The sequence below is a fragment of the Ceratotherium simum genome, chromosome 21 (assembly GCF_057802395.1).
Source record: "Ceratotherium simum simum isolate JZ-2026a chromosome 21, ASM5780239v1, whole genome shotgun sequence".
In the NCBI taxonomy this organism is placed as follows: domain Eukaryota; kingdom Metazoa; phylum Chordata; class Mammalia; order Perissodactyla; family Rhinocerotidae; genus Ceratotherium; species Ceratotherium simum.
This window is the reverse complement of record NC_141920.1, coordinates 15,266,407-15,288,633: the sequence shown is the minus strand read 5'-3', so window position 1 is coordinate 15,288,633 and position 22,227 is coordinate 15,266,407. Positions and strand designations below refer to the sequence as shown.

The following is a 22,227-nucleotide window of genomic DNA, read 5'->3' as shown; positions in this document are numbered from 1 at the left end:
AATAACCAACCTCAGAACTGTTGAGATTGTCAGGATTCTGTACATGAGAGTCAGGATCACATAGGTGAGAGAGGAGATTGCACTTCTCCCCATTGGTCCCCAAGTTACCACATCCATTTGTAGCCCCAGCCATAGGAACCACGGGTTAAGGGTCCTACATGGGATGAGCTGAGGGTCCCGCTATTCCCCCACTTGGGCCTGCCATACCAACCTCATTTCCCCACCATTAGCCACCCTCAGTGGACTTCAGGAGACATGTTCAAGTTGAGCCAAGCATCAAGTTTCTTTGCCTGGCCTTCAAGTTCTTTTCCCAACCTGCCTCCAACCAGCCTCCCTGCCTCACAACTTACCATTCCTCCACCCGGTGGTCCAGCCCCTGGGACCACACACCATTCCTGAGGCTGCCACATGCTTCTTGCCTCTCCTCACCCCCAGCCTTTGCAGACGCTCTTCTCTCTGTTTAGAATGCTTTTGTTTGCTTGACCATCTCATACTCATTCTTCAAGATCCAGTTGGAGTCACCTCCTCTGGGGAGCCCTCCAGGAATTATTCACTCTTACTTCAGTGTTTCCAGGACCTTGTTCTGTTAATTCCGCTACAACTCTTACCACACGCATTATTACTAGCTGCTTCTGCACACCCCTCCCCCCAAACTGGGCCTGGAGTTACTGGAAGGCAGGGACTACTTATGATCCGTGTACCCTTGGGCAGTTTACTACTCTCTGAGCCTCAGTTTCCTCACCTGTGAACTGTGGCTGACAGTATCTAACTTAGATGAAATAATACAGGTAAGGCACTCAGGACATAATGACCATCTCTGGATCTGTCACAGTGGACCATGGCAAATGTGGTGGGAATGGATGAATGCTCCCTGGGAGGGTAAAAAAATAAGGCTAATGAGCATTTATTGAGCACTTTTCAATGTGTCAGGAAGGCACTAAGATCAGAGCTTAACATTCATTATCTCCTTTAAGCCTCTTAACAACCCTTTAAGGGAGGGACTATCATTAGCCCCATTTTACGGATGAGGAAACTGAGGCCTCAGCAGTTGAGGACCTTGATGAAGGATGCCCAGCTAGCAGGAGCTGGAATTCAGAGCCCATCAATATGGAATGAATGAATCACTTGCAGTGGGGAGGAGGACAAATAACCCCTATCTCATAACCAAATGGTTTTAGAGCTCTTAAGAGTCTTTTAGGCTCTTAGAGATGCCTTAGCCCTGGGCGTCCTTAACTTGGGGTCCATGGATGGGGGGGAGACTGATGGGTTCTGGGAACAGATAGATAAAGTCCCCACCGCACCCAGTGGCTTCCAACCCCTCCATCTCCTGCCAACCCTCCCACCTCATCCTAGTCCTGGAGCCACACAGCTTGTCGTCTCTTGGCACCTCTGCCAGATTTCCTGTTCAGTGTCACCTGAGACTCCAGAAGGCTCCACAGTCCCTGGGAACATCCCTATCCCCCACTCAGGGCGGGAGCAGGACCCACAGTTGGGACCATTTCCTGATCCCTTGGAGAGGCTGGGAAAAGGGGGAGGGCAACTGGTCCAGGGAGAGAGCTCGGACCTGGGAGGCAGACATCTGGGCTTCTAATAACGATAAAGATAATAACAGCATCAAAAGCTAACATTTATTGAACACTTACTGTGTGCCAGGCACTGTCCTAATCACTTGACACCTCTGAACCCTTTCTAACCTCACACCTCCTGGAGGTAGGGTCCGTTATCAGCCTCATCTGACACGAGGAAACCGAGGCCAGGAGAAACGAGGTAACTTGTCCGAGGCCAGGCAACTAGTAGGTGCCACAGGCGCCACGGTTCACTGGCTAGGTGTCCTTGGACAGGTCACAGCCACTTGTATGGCTTTCTCCATCTGTTACCTGCAGGGCCCCACCTCACAGTTTCTGTGACGACTAAGATGGTCTCTCCGCAGTGTCCCAGCACACAGTAGGCGCTCAGTAAATGAACAGCCTTTCTTTCCTCTTAACTCTGATGGGGGAAACCTGGGGGCCACCCCGGCAGCGGTCCTCCAGGGTCCTCCCCCAGGCCAGCGGTGAGTAACCCGGCCCTTCTCCACGAAGCAACGCCACCATATCTCCCTCTCTAACCCCAGAGCCACGCAGCGCCCGGTCTCACTGCAGTTTTAATGACGTCGGTCATGATTCCCGCACCTCTGGGCGAAAGCTGCACCCCTCCCCCGGGGGAGGGAGCATCGGGGGTCCGCCCCCAACAAGCCCCACCTCCTGTCCGGCCGCCCTGGGAGGGTGGGAGTGTTGGGGAAGGGGGTGAGCAGGGATAATGCTTTGTCCTCGGGCCCGGGGGGCCTGGGTGGCTAAGCGGCCGCCCCCGACGGCAGGGCGGGGGGCTAGGAGGCCTGGGCCTCGTCGTCCGCGCGGTGGCCGGCGTAGAGCGCGGCCAGGGGCCGGAAGCGCGGGCCCCAGCTGCTGAGATAGGCGAAGTCCTGCTCGGAGCCCGACGAGCCGCTGTGCAGCGAGCTGAGCGAGGCGGCCGGCGAGTCCGCGCCCTCGAAGGCGTAGGTCTGGAAGGCGTCGTAGGGCGGCACCGACAGGTCCCCGTCCGCCAGCGCCACCTTGCGGCTGATGAAGTCCCTGAACACCGAGAAGTCCGGCTCGGGGCCCGGCGGCCCCTGCGGCAGCGAGTGGCGCTCCGAGGGCAGGCGGGCCTGCGGGGGGCTGCCCGCGCCCCCGCCCGGGCCCCCAACGCCGCCCGCGTCGCCGCCCTTGAGCTCGCCGAAGTCGTAGAGGCTCCGCAGCGCCGACATGTCGTAGGCCTCGGTGTCCTGCTCGCCGCCGCCCTCGTCGTTGTATTTGATGACGTTGTCCCGCATGTCCTCGTCGTCGTCCGAGCTCAGGTGGCCCTTGTGGTGGCGCCTGAGGGTGAGGATCAGCAGCACGAGCACTGCGCGGGAGAAGGAACGGGCCTAGTGAGGGCCGGGCCTGCCCAGGGCGCCCCGGGGACCCCCCTCCCTACCCAGCGGAGCCGACTGGTGCAAATGTCCTAGATTTCTGTTCAGAAAGACCTTTCTTACAGTCAGAACTGAGCTGGCTGTCTGGATAGGGAGTGAGCTACCCATCTTGGGAGGTGTGCAAATCGAGGCTAGACCACCACAGGGTGCTGCCGGCACACACAGCAGTGTTAACAGATTTCAGGGGTGAGGAGGGCTGGACCCGACCTCTGAAGTCTCCATCCTCAACTCTGTGAAGAGATAGAGTGCCTGAGGTCTCTAGGCACTGGGGTGTGTGAAGGAGGCGGCTGCGGGCTGGGGGAGTGAAAGATGTCCTTGCCCCTGACCTCTCTTTCACCCTCGCCCTCCTCTGTCCACTCCAGAAGTCCTGAGCACCCTCCCAGCCCTTCGAGTCTCAGGTCACATGCCTCCTGCAGGAGCCCTTCCCTGAGAGCCGCGGGCCAGGCTCAGTGCCTTCACCTCCAACTGCCCTGCTGAGGAGTTCTTCCCTCCATCACACTGGTTCTCAAAGTGCGGTCCCTGGACCAGCAGCATCAGCGTCTCCTGGGAACTTGTCAGAACTGTGAATGCTCAGGTGGGACCCAGTCTCAGTAAGGCCTCCAGGTGATGCCCAGGCAGCTCAGGTTTGGGAGCCACTGCTCCGTCACAGCACAGACCCTGCTGTGTTAGCATGTCTGTCTCCCCCCACCCCAAAATACACACTCTCAACCACCCGAGGACCTGGGGAGTGTTCCCCTAGCTTGGTGCCTGGCATGCAGTGAGCGCGTGAAGCATGCTTGTTGAATGAATGACGAATGAAGAGCTGGATGGAGACCTGGATGAGTGGAAGGATGAGTGAAGGAATGAATCTTCTCTTCTTGGCTTTCTTCACTTGACTTTCAGGACTCCACATTCTCTTCCTCCTCCCACCTCACTGATCACTCATTCTCAATCTTCTAAGTAGGACCCTCCTATCCTCTCCGACTTCTTAATGTCAGATGTCCCAGGATTCAGTCCTTGGTCCTTTCTCCACACCCCTCTTTTGGCGCCCTCCTTCCGTCTCATGGCTTTAAGTTCCATTTAGAGGCTGACACCTCCCATATCTCAACCTCTAGCCTGGCCTTCTCCCCTGAAACCTAGATTGTATGTCCAATTTCCTACTGAACAGGTCCTCTGGGTTGACCAAGAGAAGCTCAAACTTAATATGTCCAAATTTGAAATAATAACCTTTCCTCCTTCCCCACCCTCAGTCTCCCCCATCCAGTGATGGCAGCCCCAACTTTCCAGTTACTCAAGGCTTTTACTCTCTTTTGTTCACCGATGAATCCCAGTACCTAGAAGAGTTTAGCACACAGGGGGACTCACCAGATGGATAAATAAGGAACTGATGAAGTGTTGAGAGAATTAAATGGATAGGTGGGTGGACGGATGGACAGACGTGCTGGGTACTATGCCAGGCATTGGATTCTTCTCGCTGCTCCAAACAGTTCTGGGCCAGTGGCCAGAGCCAGCTGCTAAGGCCATGGGGCAGAGTGCCGGCTCGCGACCTAACAAGGTGGCTCATGACAGGGAAGGTAGTGGGAGCCAGGAACAGGTCTGAGGGAGGGGAGGTGTCAGGAGAGAAGTGGGGAAGATGGATGGACGGCTTTTGGAGCTGGAGGCCGGGAGCCGTGGAGGGGGATGCCCGTGAGAGCAGATGGTGCGGAGCACGGGCGGCGGGCGACAGATGTGCCAGGCCTGATCAGCGATTCCGCCCGTCACCTTTAGAGCACTGATGTGCACTTTCTTCGTTTGTGGGCAATTAGGCAGAAATTTGTTTGCACTGCCTCGGAAAATGAAACCACTGTAAAGTGCACCCTCTGGAAAAAGGGTTTCTGAGCCATGGGCTGGGGTGGAGAGAGAAGGGGGGCCTGGGCCTCCCAGCTAGGAGCCTGCCCAGAGCCTCTGCAGGGACCTAAGGAGGGGCAGCTTGGCCACAGGCAGGTCCTCGGGGGGCGGGCAGCGGCCACGCCAGTGGTAGGCAGCAAGGGGCGGGAGGCAGCCAACATCTCCCAGGGAACTGAGCAAAGCTGGTATCTGCAGTCCGGACCTCCCGTGAGCTCCTCTAGCTCTGCCTGTTCCGTGAAGTCACCATTTAGCTCCTGGAACTTGATCTCTTCACTGGGGACACTTTGGGGGTTCAATTGGCTGCTGGTGGAACTGATAGTAGATTTTGCCTCCCAAATTTTTAAGATTTTGCCCCAGCTGCCCTAAAGTTTTGCCCCCAGTTTAGATTCGTAGCAGGTGAGGTAGTTAAAGGAGCAGGGAACACAGGATGAGAAGACCTGATTTCAAGTCAGAAGACTAACTCTACCCTTAGCCTCTCAGAGCCTCAGTTTCCTTGTCTGAAAAATGGGGATGATACACCTGGCTGAGTGGTTGTGAGGTTCACAAGAGCCCTTTTTACTAAAACTCCTACATAGAGAATAAAAAGGGACAATAGACACGAGCGGACTTATAATATGCTTAGTTTTTAAAAAGTAGGGAGAGTTTGGGCTGTGTAGAGGGCGGGTCAGCATGAGCGAGTCTCCGGTGGGGGTGACACCATCTGAAGCTGGTGGTGGGGCTGCTCCATACTTAGAAGACTTACAGGACCTGTGCAGCTTGGAGATCATTCAGGCCAGCCCTTCCTTGTGTGGAGAAGGAAACAGAGGCCCCGGGGGGCTACCAGAGAAGGAAACCCAGGGCCCCAGGCTCTCGGTGGACTCACCAATCAGGATGAGGACGCAGACCAAGAGGGCGATGAGGGCGCCGGGGCTGAGGGAGGCAGCCATGACGAAGGCCGTGGTGTTGCAGGACTGGATGGCGCCGGAGCTGTCGCAGCCACAGACGCGGATGGTGAGCGTGCCCGTGCTGCTCAGCGTGGGCGGCCCGCGGTCCACCACCAGGATGGGCAGGAAGAACACGTCCTGCTCCTGCCGGTTGAAGCCCATGTGCTGCGTGTGCACGGCGGCCGTGTTGTCTGTTCCGGAAAAAGGCAGTGGCGTGTGACCTGGGGTCTGGGGTCAGCCTCCCCTGTCCCCGCCACCTCCTGATTCTCCCTCGGGATCTGCCTCCCTAGGCCCCAAGCTTCTGCCATCCAGCAGACCCTAGGGTCTATCCCCCAATCTCCCAAAATTCTGTTACCAGCTGTCCCCAAATTCTGCTCCCAGCTGCCTGAAGGTCCTTTCCCCAGCCATACAGCCCACAGTTCTGTCCTTAGCTGTCCCAAGATTCTATTCCCAGCTGTCTCAAGATTCTGTTTTCAGCTATTCCAGGATTTTGTCCCCAGCTGTGCCAAGGTCCTGTCCCTGGCTATGTCAGATTTTTTTTTGCTCTTTGTCTCAACAGGCTGTTTTTTTTTTTTTTTTTTTTTTTTTGTGAGGAGATCAGCCCTGTGCTAACATCCGCCAATCCGCCTCTTTTTTTGCCGAGGAAGACGGCCCTGGGCTAACATCCGTGCCCATCCTCCTCCACTCTATATGGGACGCCGCCACAGCATGGCTCGCCAAAGCAGTGCGTCGGTGCGCTCCCGGGATCCGAACCAGCGAACCCTGGGCCGCCGCAGCGAAGCGCGCGCACCCAACCGCTTGCGCGACCGGGCCGGCCCCTCAACAGGCTGTTTTTGTTCCGGATTCCACCCCAGCTGCCCAGTGCACCCTGACCCTGGGCCTATGGTCCTTGGGTTGTGGCTTGAGGGCCCTGGTAAGTCCTGGGTCATCAGAGAAGACTGGGGACGCTGGCTGGCACCCGCCTTTGGCTGAGGGAGCTTTCTATCAGGAGCCTCTCTAGGAGCTGAGCCTGGAGGGCTGGGGCACGGCCCCGGGGCCTCATGGGGGGACCCTAGTGCACCGAGGTCCCCTCACCCACCTCTTTCCTTTTTACACATGTGGCCAGAGAGCACAGCAAACTAACAAGTCGTACTCATGGCTGCTTCAGCCTGTTGCTGAGAAGGCCAGGCAGGCCTCAAGGGGGTGGGTGTCTGGTCTTGGAGCACAGGCTTACACGGTAGGTGGCACCCGCTTCCTCTGCCCTCCTGCCTCCTCCACACCTCTCCTGTATGGCCAGGCATCCCCGACTCTGATCATTTCGAGAGTCCTTGTCCTTTCAGCCGGGCTAACAATGTGGTGGTACAGAAGTACTCAGAGCCCAGCTGGCTGCTGCCCCCACCCTTCATAGCCAACTCCACAAAAGGGTGCCCCGCCTTTCCACGGGGGCCCAGGCCTCTCTCCTGAGTCCTTCTCCCTGTCCTCGCAGTCTTCAGGCTGGTCTCTCGGACCTCAGACTTGGGCAGCCTGGGTCCCTTCGCCAGCTTTGTGGCCCCACTTAACCCAGCTCCTCCCCGCAGCCCCCAATTCAGTGCTCTAGTCCTGGCCTTCCCCATCACGGACACAATGCAGGAAAAAGAGCCCTTGGAAGGACTGACTTGTGACTTGGGCACATCTGTGAAGTGCACTGGAGGCCCCGCTGAATAAGATTGGTCATAGGTTGAAGCTCGTGTGATGGGCACATGAGGGTTCATGATATTACTCTGTCTACTTTTATACACATTTGAAAATTTGCATAAAAATATTAAAAAATAATGCCGAGTCGATCATTTACTAGCTTGGGAAACTCAGCTTATCTGGACTTCAGTTTCTCATCTGTAACTGAGGAAAATAGCGTCATGTAGGTGCAAGGATTAAATGGTAAAATTCATGCATAGCCCTTAGAACACAGCACACAGAAATTCTCAGCACACAGAAATTCTCAATGAATGCCGGTTGTTACTTTTTCCAAGCCCCCACCCCCACATCCCCTGTGCTGCACCGTGTGCCCGCTCTCTGTCTAGGCTGCTCTGCCTTTCTTTACTCACCAGGTGCCCGCTGGCTGGAACACCCTCCCCACCTCCTGCCTGGGCAAATCCCTCATCCGTCATGCTCCAGCTAAATGTCACCTCCTTTCTGTGGCCTCCTTTCTCCACTTCCCTGGGAAGGAAGGATTTATGGCTCCCCCTCCCTGCTCTGACTACGCAGGTGCCATGCACACTTCTGTTACAGCACTTGTCACGTTGCGTTGAATTAGCGTGTGCCTGTCTCTTCCCTGGCACTCAGCCAGTCTTGAGGAATGACGCTTGAATGAACCACAGCTTTTGGGGTAACTGGTGGTCCCGGGTGAGCTCCTCAAGCTCTGGTTTGAACTCTAGCCCTCCTGTCAAAGGGAGAGTCAACCCTGGCTGTGAAAACATTTGCCTTCCCCTGGGGAAGAAAAGCTCAAGAGCAAGATGAGGAAAAGAGGGACTGGTGTGGGACTCCTTTGCATTGACGGCAAGCTTTTTATGCATCAAGGGCTGTGTGGATACTTTAAATACATAGTAATGTTTAATCCTCACAACACCAAGAGTTGTGACATTATCCCTATTTTATGTATGTGGAAGTTGGGGCTCAGAGAGAAGTGACTTGTCTGAATTTACCCAGTGAATTGGTGGCAGAGCTACCTTTTCCATCCACCCATCACATCATCTATCCACCCATCCATCCTCTATCCATCCACTCACCCATCCATCCATCCATCAAATCATTTATCCATCCATCCTCTATCCATCCACCTATCAAATCATCCATCCATCCATCCATCCATCCTCCACCCACCCATCCATCCATCCATCCATCCATCCATCCATCCATCTATCCATCCATCCTCCACTTATCCACTCACTCATCCAGTAACTACTATGTAACTACTATAATAACTACACAGTTACTACTATGTACTAGGCACCATGCTAATCACTAGGGGGAAACAATGGAGAGCTAAACCAACCATAGTCCCGGATCTGCACTTAAATTCTAATGTGAGAAACAAATGTTAATCAAATAAACCCACAATTTAGTCTACAATTACAAACCATGGTGAGTGCTAAGAAGGAAAAGTATAGGAAGAACACCTAGTAGAGGACCTGACCCTGCCAAGAGTCAGGGAGACCTTCTTGGAAGAAGTGATATTATTGCTGAGCCCTGAACGATGAGTTCAAGGAGAGGGAACAGCCCATGCAAAGGCCCTGAGGTTGGAAGAAGCATGATACACTCAAGGAACTGCAAGTGGTCCTTCGTGGCTGGGGTGAGGAGGGTGATGGCTAGAATGAGTCAAGATGAGACTGGAGGGGGAGGCAGGTGCTCATCATGGAAAGTCTTGGAGGTGATGGGTTATTTTCCTAAAAGCACTGGGACGCCATTGATTGATGGGTTTTAAGCAAAGAAGTGACCTAGTGACATATCATCCATTCATTCAATAGCAAATACTAATTGAGTACCCTCTACATGTCAGGACTATTCTAGCCCCTGAGGATACAGCAATGACCGAGACAGACATGGTCCCTGCCCTCACTGAACCTACATTGTAGGCAAGGGAGCTTCTAATCTAAAATACAGGAAAGGATGTGGAGGACCAGTTAGGAAGCTACTGTGTGTTTTAGGTGTGAGAGAATGTTGGTAGTGGAGGCACAGAGAAGTAGACAGATTTGAAAAATTAGTGGCTGGCTCTGGCTCATCTTCAAATTCCCCAACAAGAACAGAGGAGTAGAGAGGAGATGTTTGTTTTTCAGGGTTGCTGTCTTTGGCCACGGAGCCATATGTTCTGAGAGCTCTGGTCCCTGTCACTCCTCCACTCCATAGCAGGGAATCCCTGGGCATCATCTCTGAAGGCCCTGAGCTGCTCTCCTGGGCGGCCACTGGCTTCAGTTGGGGAAGCTGCTGACCAGCCCAGACCCCTACGCCACCCTCTAGGCGGGATCTGCGGCCAGCACTGCGTCCATCCATCTGGCCTGACATCCATCAGTGTCAATCCCTGGCTGCAAAAGCAATATTTATAAATCATGTTTCCAAACCGGCTACAAATTTGTACAAAGAAACAGATGGGTTGGGGTAGCCATTTGTCACCAAGATATTTATACAGTGAGGAGGAGGGGGCTTGGCACACGGCGGGAAGGGGACTGGAGGAGGGGACGTTCCATGGCTGTGCTGACCCCAGCACGCTGCTGCCACTCTTGCTCCCAGGTCTCATAGCAGGAGCTCGCACTAGACAGAGCTCTGGCAGCTCGCTGTCAGACAGAGGCAGCTGGGACAGAACCTCAGGCTCCGTGGGTTTGCAAAGACTTGTGTGCTTGGTGAGGTCAAGCCCGGGCTGTCTGTGTCTCCTGGGGCCCGCTCAGGGTGCCATTGAAATAACAAGCAGGCAGGGCATACCGGTTATTAAAATATTGAAATTCTTCCCAAAAGGTTGATATAGCCATGACTCTGAGCCCCCCAAGTCGTTCCCTGTGCCTTTCCCCCAGGCACACCCCCAACTTTGACAAAATCAGGCCATTAAGGGGTTAAAGCCTCGCACAGCAGGGGTTCGAGGGTCCTGCTCCAGGTTACTTAAGGTCAGTGTCCTTTCTGATTGGTTATCTGAACTGCACTGGTTGTTAACTATTTTTAATATAACTCTTGGAAATACAGATGGGTTTGGCTTCAGAGGCCGCTGAGGTCTTTTCCTTTGGAGGGAAGGGATGGAAAGATATCAGGGGTGATCTCAGATCTGTTCCACGGTTGGAAGGAACCAACGTGATCTGGCCCCCAGTGCCTCTCTGACTACATCTCCTCCTAGTCCTGTCACTCATTCACTCCAGCCATGCAGGTCTCCTGTTCCTTGAACAGCTCAGCCTGCTCCCACCTCAGGGCCTTTGCACTTGCTGTTTCATCCACCTGGATCATACTTTGTCCAGTTATCTGCATGGCTCACTCACTAATTCCCTTTAGATCCCTACTCACTCGTGATTCCTTCAGAGAGGCCTTCCCAGACCAACTTATTTAAAATAGCTCTACACTTATCCTGCCTTATTTTCCCCTGTTTTGTTGAACAGATTTTATTAAACACCAACTGTGTGCCAGGCACTGCTCTAGGAACCCAGGGTCCAGCACTGAACAAAACAAGGTCCAGACTCTTGTGGAGATTGCATTATCCGCACCCCCAGCCACTTATCATCCCCAACATATTATTTATTGTTTAATTTCTATCTCCCCTCACTAGAATGTAAACTCCACAAGGGCAGAAATTTTGTCTTGTTTGCCACTGTATTTTCAGGGCCCAGAACAGTGCCTGTCACATAACAGTGCCTGTTTCAATAAATGCTCAATAAATAATTGCTGAATGAAGGAGATCACATGTTCTAGGTACTAACAATATAGCTCGGGGGCCCTCATCTCCCGGCCGTCCGAGGTGGTAGGCCTTATCAGCCCCATTATACAGATGATGAAACTGAGGCTTAGAGGGGTGCAGACCTTGCCAGGGTTGCATAGAGAGCCATCGACTGAGCCTGGCTGGGACCCAGGTCCCTCACTCCCAGTCCATCGACCACACCCCTCTTCCTGTCTATTCCTCAAAGGTTCAAACTTCAACTTCCTGGGCACATTGCTGGGGCAGGTCTCACAGTGGGATCAGCTCAGGCTGGGCGGGGCAGTTTGCTTTCAAGGCAGTGAGATAAGGCAGGAAGCACTGCGGGATCTGAGACAGGTGCGGGTTTGAATCCCAGCCCGCCACTGACACTATATGACCCTGGGTTGGGTCCCTTATCCTCTTAGAGTCTCAGTTTTATCACCTGCAGGGGGGTGGAAGGGGGAGAAAAACACCTCCCAAGGTGGCCTTGAGGATGCAAAGAGAAATGGGAGTGGGATAAAGCACTTCTTAGACTGAAGGGTGGGAGTGTGTGCACAGAGCTTATTTAGGTCTTCCCTTAGACCGGGGGCTCTTTCCACGTTGGACTCTGGCCCATCCACTCCTTGTATATTCCCTGTCTGTATCTTTCCGTCTACATTCTCTACTCTTGGGATGCCCCCTCTCCACTCCACAACCCACTGCTGCTTGTTCTTCAGGGTTTGACCAGTGGGCTGGGGAACAGATCCAGCCTGGCCCGGACTTGCTGTGTGATCTTGGACTCAACACTGGCCCTCTGGGTGCCTCAGTTTCTCCATCTATAATATGGGAAGAGAGTGGGAAGGCTAGACCCCTCCTTCCACGCATCCTAGGATTTGCTGGTTCGGAGGTGACTCACCTTGGATGTCGAGCAGAGAGAAATGAGGGTTGCTGGGAGCTTCAGGTACCAGGCGGAAATAGAAGCGGTGCCCACCCTGGGGCTCGTCTCTGTCCACCACGCTGATGGTCTGGATGAGCTGAAGGGTGAGGAGGGGGCAGGGAGCTGATGTGAGGCTGAGCCCACTCTGGGCCTGGGTAGTGGGTGCCCTGGCCAGTCCTGGCAGCAACCCCCAGTCCCCAGCCCCTCAGTGGTACCTGGCCTGGCTTGGCATCCTCACATACGGCTGCCTCGTAGGGTGTGGCCAGCTCTGGGGGATTGTCATTCACATCCAGGATTCGGATCCTTAGGGATGCCCGGGATAGCTGGGCATGATTGTCTATAACAAGAGCACAGGCGTAGGGTAAGAGGCATCAAGTGCCAGATCTGGACAACCCCCATCTGCCACTAGGACAGGATTTGGCAGTGGGGTCACACTGAGAGATCTGTGGGTTGATCAAGCTGGTACTAGGACCAGGACCGAGGACATCTGGCATAAGAGGGTAATCCACTGTAACCGTCATTGCCACCATTGCTATCACCATCACTACCATTAGATCATCCCTGTAACCCTCGTCATCACTGTCACTATCACCATCACCACCATTGCCATTAGCATTGGCACCAATGGCATCATCACTACAACTTCCACCACCATAATCACCAGTACCACCCCATCGCCCTCACCACACCATCACCACCTCCATCATTACTAACTTCATCGTCATTGTAACTATTATTATTATCACTACCACCATTAAACCATTACACTACCACCATTAGCATTATCATTGCCACCTCTACCAACATAACTATCAGTACCACCATCACCATCCTCACCACTAGCACCATCACCAACGCCATCACCACACCTCTGTTTCCATCACCATTAGATCATCACCATCACTACCATCACCATTAGATACCACCATTGCCACCACCACCACCCCATCCACAGTCCACCTCCATCATCTCCACCATCATCACAAACACTAAGGCCACCACTATCACCACGCTTACCACCACCACCACCCCTCTATCACCACCATCACCAATATCACCACCATCACCAGCAATGTGATCACCATCTCCACCACAACCGCCATTACCAGCCCCACCATCACTACCATTACCCCCACCATAACGACCCCTATCACCATCACATCACCACCCCCACTCCACTCCCACCCCCACCCGCGACAACACTATCATCACCATTGCCATTCCATCCCATCGCCAGAGAGCACGCAGAATGCACCTGGAGCACCTACATCCATTATTTCAGGTATCCTTGCAGAAATCCTGTGGTTTGGTACAATTTATAGCCCTGTATTACAGAAGAGAAACTAAAACATGGGAAAGTTTAAAGAATTGGCCAGCTGGCAACTGAACTCCCAAACCTCTGCTCTTTTAAGACCCGATCCTGAGGGGCAAGACCAATTCACTGGAGGTGGCTCTCGGCCAGCCCCTCAGCAAAACCATGACGTCCCCACTCCTCCAACTGTGATGTCTTTGAGGTCAAAATCTCTGTTGTATTAATCCCCTGGGTCCCCGGCATTGTGGGATATGGCACAGAGTAGGTTCTAATACATTCCTTGAATGAATGAATAAAGCCTGGAAGGAGTTAGACAGAAAGAGGCTTGAATTCCAGGCATTTTGCTCTGTCCTTGACCAAGGTTTGATCTGTGGTCAGACCTTTCCCTCTCTGACATCAGTTTCCACACCTGGAAAATGAACAGAGCATAGTGATTAAGAGCAAGGACTCTGGAGGCATGTGGTTCCAATCTCAGATCTGCCACTTAGCAGCTGTGTGACCCATGCCAGGTCACTTGACCTCTATGTGCCTCAGTTTTCTCACTAGCCAAACAAGAGGACAGATTGAGTTAATACCTGTAAAACACTTAAAACTGTGTATACAACACACACAGCAAGTACTAGATGAGGACTTGTTAAATAAACAGACGTCCTCAAAGGGTCCTTTCAGCAATGACAGTGAGTGACTCTAGGGTGTTGGGATGCCTCATCCCAGCCTGTCCTCTCTGAGCAGCACCCTGAACGATGGCCCTCTCTAGTCCCCGAACCCCCCACCCCAGACTTCTGAGTGCTCACTGGTGCCCGTCCTCAGCTGTCTCAGTCATGAGTTCATTGCTGACGTGCTCTACTCGCCAGGGACCTCAAGGACTGGAGGGAAACTAGCCCCTTCCAAGCAGTGACTGGATGGCTGGATCTCTGGCCTGGCTGGCAGAGAGCTATTCTGGGGGCAGCATGGAAACTTCCAGGCAGCCAGGAAGCCAGTGAGTTTTGGGGGGCATGGGGCTGGTCGGCTGCCTCTTTCTCTGACCTCAGTGGCTCGCTGGACGCTGACTGCAGCTGCTTGTGTGTTGATAAAGAGGGAAATGGAGATCGGGAGGCAGGTGCGGCCACCTCCTGGGGGGTCGGGGAAAGGAGGAGGGGGGTGAGTCCTTTATTAACTCAGCCCCTGACCCCTCTCTGGAGCTCCCCTTAGCCAGCGCCACCTTATCTTCTCAGCTCACCCAGATCTGCCGCTTCAGCGATTAGAGGGGGCTTCTCCGGGGGCGAGAGATGGGAGTCGTGACTGGGAATGCCCGGTGAGCTGTTATTTTTAAGAGCGGGTTGCTGGGGAACTTAAACAGACAGACGGCGCTGCTTCTGACGGGGAGGCGAGGGGAGGGCCGCCGCTGGGAACAGACACCTCTCCCCGCTGAGGTAGAGGGAGGGTGTGCAGGGGCTGGAGGGAGAGACAGGTCCTCTGAGCCATCAGAAGGGAACCTCAGAGCAGGACGAGTTCCTCATGGGCAGACACCCTGCTGGAGGGCTGGGCCCACTGCGGGTGAGACCCCCATTATTGCACCTTTCCTATGGGTTCTGCTGGCCCTCTTCCTCTTTTTTAAATTTCCAGCTTCATTGAGCTACAATTGACATATAACATTGTGTAAGTTTAAGGTGTCCAACGTGATGATTTGACACACGTATATATTGTGAAATGTTTACCACAATAAGGTTAGTTAACGCATCCTTCACTTCACGTAATTACCATTTTGTTGTTGTCCTGCCTCCTCTTTTAAAAGGTCATAGGTCACCTCTTGGGAAAGCCCTGAACCCGCTGGCATGAGTGGGGGTCTCAGATGTAAGAGGTGGGGCAGCTGAGTGAGCACTGAAGAGGTGAGCCTCTGCATCGCTGAAGGTGCCACCTGCAGAGCTTATCCTGGGGACCCCAGAATTTGGGGCTGGCCTGGACCCCCCCAGAGCTTGTGGGCAGCCCTAAGTTAGCATCCAGTGCCCCTGACATCACAGCAGTCCCCAGCCTGGCTGCATGTTCGACTCACCTGGGAAGGCTTTAAAACACACCGATGCCCACGGCCTGGTCACTCATGTTTTTTAACAGCTCCAGGAATCAAGTGTGAAGCAAAGGTTGCCAGCCACCGCCCTGGGGTGACTGGAAGGTCGGGGAGTCCAACCTGACGTCTTACCTCTGACTGACTTCCTGCAAACCCCTCCCGATCACAGTTAGCATCATTTGTAATACCGGATAATAATAATTCATAATTGTACCACCTTAAATGTTTCTGGTGTAAAACAAGGAATCCATCCATTAATTAATCTTCACTTCTGTGCAGGACTTTCCAATTTGTAACAAACTTTCTCATCTATGACCTCATTTGATCCTCAAAACAACCCATAAAGGAGGTTTTGTCAAACACATTTTGCAGATGAGAAAACTGAGGCCCAGAGAGGGCAGGATTTTGCCCAAAGCCACAGGGGAGTCAGGAGCAGAGCTCGGCTGGGTACTAGGTCCCCAGACTCTAAGTCCAGGGTTTGGTCCAAATACAATGCCAGTGGACCCTCCTGCTGCCTGGACATCTGTCCATCCCACAGCAGCTGCTGCTCGGACCCAGGCCCAAGCCGACCTCACCCAATGCCCAGCGGCAGGTGCCCTCTCCAGGGACCGGGTCCCCCATGGGTCCCACCCTCCCCCTTGGCTTCTCAGTTCAGCTGACTGACATGCAAATTAGTTTAATTATTTCTTCTTCTAAAATAAATTATATTTTGCAGTAGCTGCAATATGTTGTGTCAGGCAAAATTACATTCAATATTTTTAAACTAATTGATGCAGCCTTGAGGAAGGCTGATTGACAGCCCAGAGCTGAGCAGGCCTGCAGCCTTAACCGATTCCTAAATTAAAATTAAACGTGCTTCTGCCCTGTGCTTCCTCCTGGAGCTGGTTCACCATTAATCTGGGGAGGTGGCAGGTGAAGCCCCGGGGGGCCGAGGAGGCTGGGCAGTTCAGTGGGTGCTTCGGGAAGAGGTCAGACTTGGGGCAGGAGAGCTGCTGTGCAGTGTGAGCAGGTCTCTTACCTTCTCTGGACTGCGGAGCCCCTTATGTATAATGGATGGGGATGGGACTGGGCAACCCGGAGCTGAGACTTCTGGCTTTTGCTGACAATTATGGATTGAGCGCCTCCTTTGTACCAAGGACACAACAGCGAACGAGACCAACACGGCCTTTCAGTCTAGTGGCAGGAACAGACAGTACTCCAGACTGTGATAAGAGTTGAAAGATAAAAGTCCAGGAGCTGTGAGAGCATGGAGCGGGGGTCCCGCCCTGGCGGGGTGCAGGGATGTTTTCCCTGGAGTAAGTGACTTTTAGGCTGAGATCCAACGAGGAAGTAAAGGAGGTATTATTAAACCCATTGTTAAACCAATCAGATGAAGGGGACGGGAGGGAAAGAATGCCCCAGGGAGTGGGAGCAGAGTGTGCAAAGGTCCTGGGGTGGGAGGGGAGGCTGTAGATAATGGGACTCTGGATCCCTTCGAAAGAAGAACCCAGCCCCTGGCAGTCGCTCACCTGGTATCTGAACCAAACTGGGAAGGGAAGAGGAGATGGGACCTGGCCTGGTGACCTTGTTAGGGCACGCCTAGGAATGTGCTCCTTCCCAGAAGGACACCAGCAAACACATACCAGGCACCTGCCACGGGCCAGGGCTTGTGCTGCCTCATTTTACCCTGTCAACCATCGTGGGAGTAGAGAGTAGGATTATTGACATTTTATTGATGAGGAAACTGGCCCAGAGGGGTAAAGAACCTGCCCAACGTCTCACAGGGAATAACAGGTGGAGATGGGGCTCGAACCTGGATCTGGTTCCAAAGGGGGAGTTTCTAACCACCAGATGACACTGCCTTTCTTACCATCTTTAGCTGTCAGAGTCCTACTTGCCTTCAAGGTCCCCAGCAAATGTCCCTGCCTCCTCCTGGAAGCTTCCCTTGACTGCCTCAGTCCTGGGCAATCAGAGTAGAAGCCTAGTCCGACGTGTCCACGAGGCCCCATGTGACCTTCCTGCTCATCACCTCCCTGGCCTCGTGCCTCCCCCTCCCTTCAGCTCTGCTCCAGGTTTGCTCTTCTCTCCTTCAGACCTCTGCCCAGGTGTCTTCTCAGAGAGACCTCCCCTGATGACCTTATTTACATTTGCCCCTGGCTGTCCCACCAGACACCCCTTGCCTGCTGCATTTCTTTCCATAGCATGCAGCCAACATCCCCTGGTTTTACTCACTTAACTTGCTCATCATTTATCTCCCCCACTAGAAAGGAAGCAGAATTTTGGTCTATTTTGTTTACTGCTGTATCCGCAGCACCTGTGTGCGTGGCACAGAGTAGGTGCTTAATAAAGACTGTAAAATGAATGGATTGCATTGTCTGTGGCATCGGGACTACGCTGGGATGCCGGGGAGGCGACAGGGAGAGACGGAGACCTTCTTGGATGCACCAATTCTGTGGGGGTTGCACCCCCTCCGTCTAGGAAGCCGTCCAGCTGTGTGACCCTGCTCCTGCCTCTCTCTCTGGACCAAGGTTTTCTCATCAGTAAAACAAATGGAGTTGGACTCTGACGTGTGCCTTGGCTGTCAGGGAGAAGCGCCTTGGCTGTCAGGGAGAAAGAGAGAAGCCCAGAGAGAAAGAGAAGTGGGGTTGCAAGACTGGGAGTGGGGAGGAGAGTGAGAAGGGGGAGGGAGGGAGAGAGGGGGCGCTCGCAGGTCCCTGCTTCCTGCTCACTTGCAGTGGGGGGGCACAGAGCCCAGACCCTCTCCTCCACTGTCCCCCAGCGCCTCCCCCCTCCCAAGGGAATTAAATTGCATCCAAACACCAGGCTCTGATTAGAGCTGGCCAGCTGGGCAGGAAGATTTATCATCCCAATTACGAACCGGCCAAGACAGGCAGGCAGGACCGTGAGGGGGCTGGTGAGCAGGCGGGGGTGCTCGAGGAGGGGTGTCAGGGCTGTCAGGAGTGGACTCCTTGCACTCCTGGCCCTGTCCACACTCCCCTCCAGTGGGAGCAGGACGTTCAGGGGCCCTTCTCTGTCTCTCTTGGGGACTTCACTTATCTGTCTGGCTTCCACGTGGAGACTGGAGGCTTTGACCTTGGCGGGAGGGAGTTTAGTTCTCCAAAGGGTGGGGGAGGACTTCTGGGTGAAGTTGGTGCCCTGGAATTGAGTGGAGTGGAGTGGGAGAAAGTTTTCCTCCCTAGGGCTGAGCTGGTCCTCACGTTCTGGGCTGTCCTATGGAGACTCTGTGGACATCACAAAACCTTTGTTCCTGCTGCATCTGTAGGCACCTGAGGTGCCACAGGATCCCGAGTTACCCAGCCCAAGAGGAGTCCAGGCCTGATTTACACACCTCTGGTGATGGGGAGTGCACTGCCTCCCAAAGCGGTCCCTTCCACGCAGGGCGGCGCCAGGCCTCTTCCCCACACTCAGCCCCCCAGGTGCCTCCTCCCGCCCATCCTAGCCCAGCCCTGGCACCCCCTGCACACATCTAAGCCTGAGTCTTCCCGACAGCCTCCCCTCTGCCCTCCTGCTCCAGGCCGGCCCCCTCCTGTCCACCCTCCCCTGTGAACGCTGGGGACGGCACATCTGACCATGTGACCCTTCTGCTCAAAGACCTACATTGTCTCCGTGTCGTCTCCAGGAGATGGCCGTGCCTCACAGGACATCCAAGGAGGCCCAGTGAGCTTCTGCACGCCCACCTCACCTCGTCTGCTCCAGCCATCTTCCAGCCCCAGCCTCCGGACACACCTAGTCTCCGTGCTCAGAATGGGCAGTGGACCGCTGTGCCTCCAAGCCTTTGCATGCAGGGATCTTTCTGCCCGGAGCACCCACACCCCCTTTCTGCCCAGAAAGGCTTCCTCAGTCTTTGAGACCCAACTCAGATGTCCCCTCCTCTGGGAAAGGCTTCCTGCCTTCTGCCCCTCTGGATGGGCAAGTCCCTCCCTGCTCCTCCCGGTGCCCACTGTCCCCTACTCCCACTCACTGTTGACGTGTCTCTCCCCTGCCCACCTGTGAGCTCCTGAGGTCAGGGATCTTGTCTGCCACCAGATCCCACCGCCCAGCCCAGGCCAGGTAGGTGACAAGGGGCCCTCAGAAAACACTGAGGGTAGACACGGAGGGAAGGGGGTTGTCCCTGGAGGAAACTGAGCACTCTGCCACTCAAACCCCACTGCAACCCCTCACTCCCGTCCCTGCTCCTTCCTCCAGCCTCCTCAAACCCCTCTGTTGTCCCCCTAAGGAGCACTGGGCTGGGAGTCAGAACCTCCTGAGTCGATTTGGGCAAATTTCTTCCCTTCCTTAGGCTCAGTCCCCACAGCTATGAAACAGGGCGGGGGTCTGGTGTCCATCATCTCCAACGTTCCCTCTCCCCTCAGATTCTTTCTCTGACTATGAATAGCACCTACTGTGTGTCAGGAAGCATGCGAGGCCCTTTGTGTACGTGATTTCTAATGCACGTGACGTGGGATGGTTTATGTAAAGCATTCAGCATGATGTAAAGCACTCAGCATGATGTCTGGCATCTGGTAAGCTTCAAATAAATAGCAACTGCTATTATTAATAGTTATTATCCTTACAGTCATCCAACACAGTACCATTTTATAGATGAGAAAACTAAGACAAGAGGGGGAGTGACCTGTCAAAAAGCACACAGCTGGGAACTGGGCGACTGGGACCAGTTCTCCTCCATCATGCCACTGGGTGGGTGAGCCCATTTATCCATCCATTCAGCAAATATTTATACAGCCTACTATGCGCCAGGCCCAGTGTGAATGCTGCAGAAACATACGAGCCCCTGCCTTTGTGAAGGGTACAGTTTCCTGGGGAAGAGAGAGATTAACTAAGTACTCACACAAATGCATATATAAATCATAAAGCATGCTCTGCAGCGTGATGGAAAAATCGGGGTGCACTTGGCCTGGGGTGATCCAGATGGGGAAGCTTCTAGCTAATCTGGTTAACTCTTTGCTGTCCCGGGCAGCTGGATCCCACCCCTCCAGACCAGCTTAGGGCCTGACGACCCTGGAGGAGGGGGCTAGATGCTGGTACCCCTGGTACCCCCCACCCCAGTGCTGGCTTTCCAAGTCCTCCCCTGTCCCTTTACAACTGCCCTTTCCACTGAGAGATTCAGACACAAATTGTACTTTAAATTCAATATCGGTCATTAATATTTCATGATTACAAAACGTTCAGATAATGTCAGTGGCAGGAGCGTCTGCATGGGCAGAATGGATGACTCAGAAGTTCGGGCGCAGGGAGCTGGCATACTAAGTGGTGTGGGAGTCTTTGAGCTAATCCGGCACGACAGGCAGCGGCTGCGGCTGCTGCAGCATCCTCCGAGGGGCCCGCACAGCAACGCTGCCATGTAGGAATATTTCCCCTCTGATTCTTGTCACCTCGTGTTTGTTACACCAGGGCAGGCAGGGCTGCCGTGAACCGCGAGCACCCCATTTCTGGATGCTTCGACTGGAGGGCACGGGTGGGCAGACCGACCGGCATTGCACTGGGGCTCGGGCTGGCCGCTGAGAGGCAGGAGGCCTGGGGTGGAGCCCTGGCTCTGCATGGACTTGCTCTGTGACCTTGAGGCCATTGCTGGTTCTCCCTGAGCCTCTGTTTCCTCATCTGTAAAGTGGGGGTAATAATTTTGTCCTTGTCTCTCGGGGACGGCAAGAAGCTGGAGTGAGTGGCTTATTTGTGGCACTCCTGGCTTCATGCTTGGCACCAAGGAAATAGGACTTGAGGGCATCTGGGTGAGAGCTGGGCTCTCAAGTCAGATGGGCTGGGGCTGGAATTTGGATGAATGACTCCACCTCTCCGAATCTCAGTTTCTCATCCACACATGGGGGTGACAGCAGACTCGACCCCTCTCAGCAGGAAGATTCAATCAGCACATCCCTGAAAGGTGCCTGGCACAGAGTCGGCGTTTACATCAAGGGCACAGAGTCAAGATCAACAGATACCGCTAACTGAGCACTCACCACCTACTAGGCTAAGTTCTTTCGGTGCATTATCCTAACTAATCCTCCCACCAGCACTGTGAGGTGGGATCCATTCATCTTTCCATTGATGAATACCCCGGGTGAGCGTCGGGCAGGGGTTGTGGAATGCAGCTCGGGAGGGGGGTCTCTAGTCTGGTGACCAGTCTTGTCCTTGCAGAGACTCATCTCCTTCCCCGTGGTCAGTTGCTGGTGACTGGTGGGTGGGGTAGGGCTGGGGCTCAGAGAGCAGAATACCAGGGAAAGGGAGCCCACACAGCAATGCTGTGGAGGGAGGCAGGCAGACTTGGCCCAATCACAGCTCTGCCGCTGCACATCCTTGGGCGTCTCCTAACTCTGAGCCTCGATTTTCCCGTCAGTAAAATGGGTGCTGATCTGTTACTGATCGTGATTCGATAGAAGTATGTGCTAGAAAGCATCTAGCCCAGAATATATATCAGGTAAACATTGTAAATGTTGTGGGGGGACAGTCCCCCCACATTCTTTCTACTGTGAAGTGGCAGGGTTACAGACTTTGTATGCTATGTTGGCTGCTTTCTGAAGGAGACCCACTGGGTAGAAGCACGATGCTCACTTAACCCGAGAGGGGACTTGCTAGTGGTGGGACGCCAGACTGTGTGACGGGCTGCTGGGGGAGACGTGTTTGTGGGTAGGGAGAGGACGCCTCTCTGCCCAGCAGCCAGGCTGTCCCCCAGCTGCCCAGGGAGCAGGTTCAGGGAGGCAGGGAGGGGGAGCTCTCTTCCCCCCAGTCCAGCCGCCACTTCCTCTCCCGCCACCTTTGTCCTCTCCCTTTCATGCGGTGGAGGAGTGGATTCAAAGGCGTGGAGC

The 22,227-nt window shown here is 54.1% G+C and overlaps 1 protein-coding gene across 1 annotated transcript in view; it reads right to left on the bottom strand.

Moving 5' to 3' along the window:
• Positions 1 to 2,044: 2,044 nt before the first annotated feature.
• Positions 2,045 to 22,227, bottom strand: part of CDH22 (cadherin 22) — a 68,199-nt gene continuing 48,016 nt past the window's right edge. The window contains exons 8-11 of the mRNA XM_004430546.3: positions 12,287 to 12,408; positions 12,051 to 12,168; positions 5,712 to 5,963; positions 2,045 to 2,916 (exon numbers count right to left, since the gene is read on the bottom strand). Coding sequence (XP_004430603.2) covers positions 2,363 to 2,916; positions 5,712 to 5,963; positions 12,051 to 12,168; positions 12,287 to 12,408 — 1,046 coding nt within the window. The 3' untranslated portion in view covers positions 2,045 to 2,362. The remainder of the gene's footprint in view (positions 2,917 to 5,711; positions 5,964 to 12,050; positions 12,169 to 12,286; positions 12,409 to 22,227) is intronic.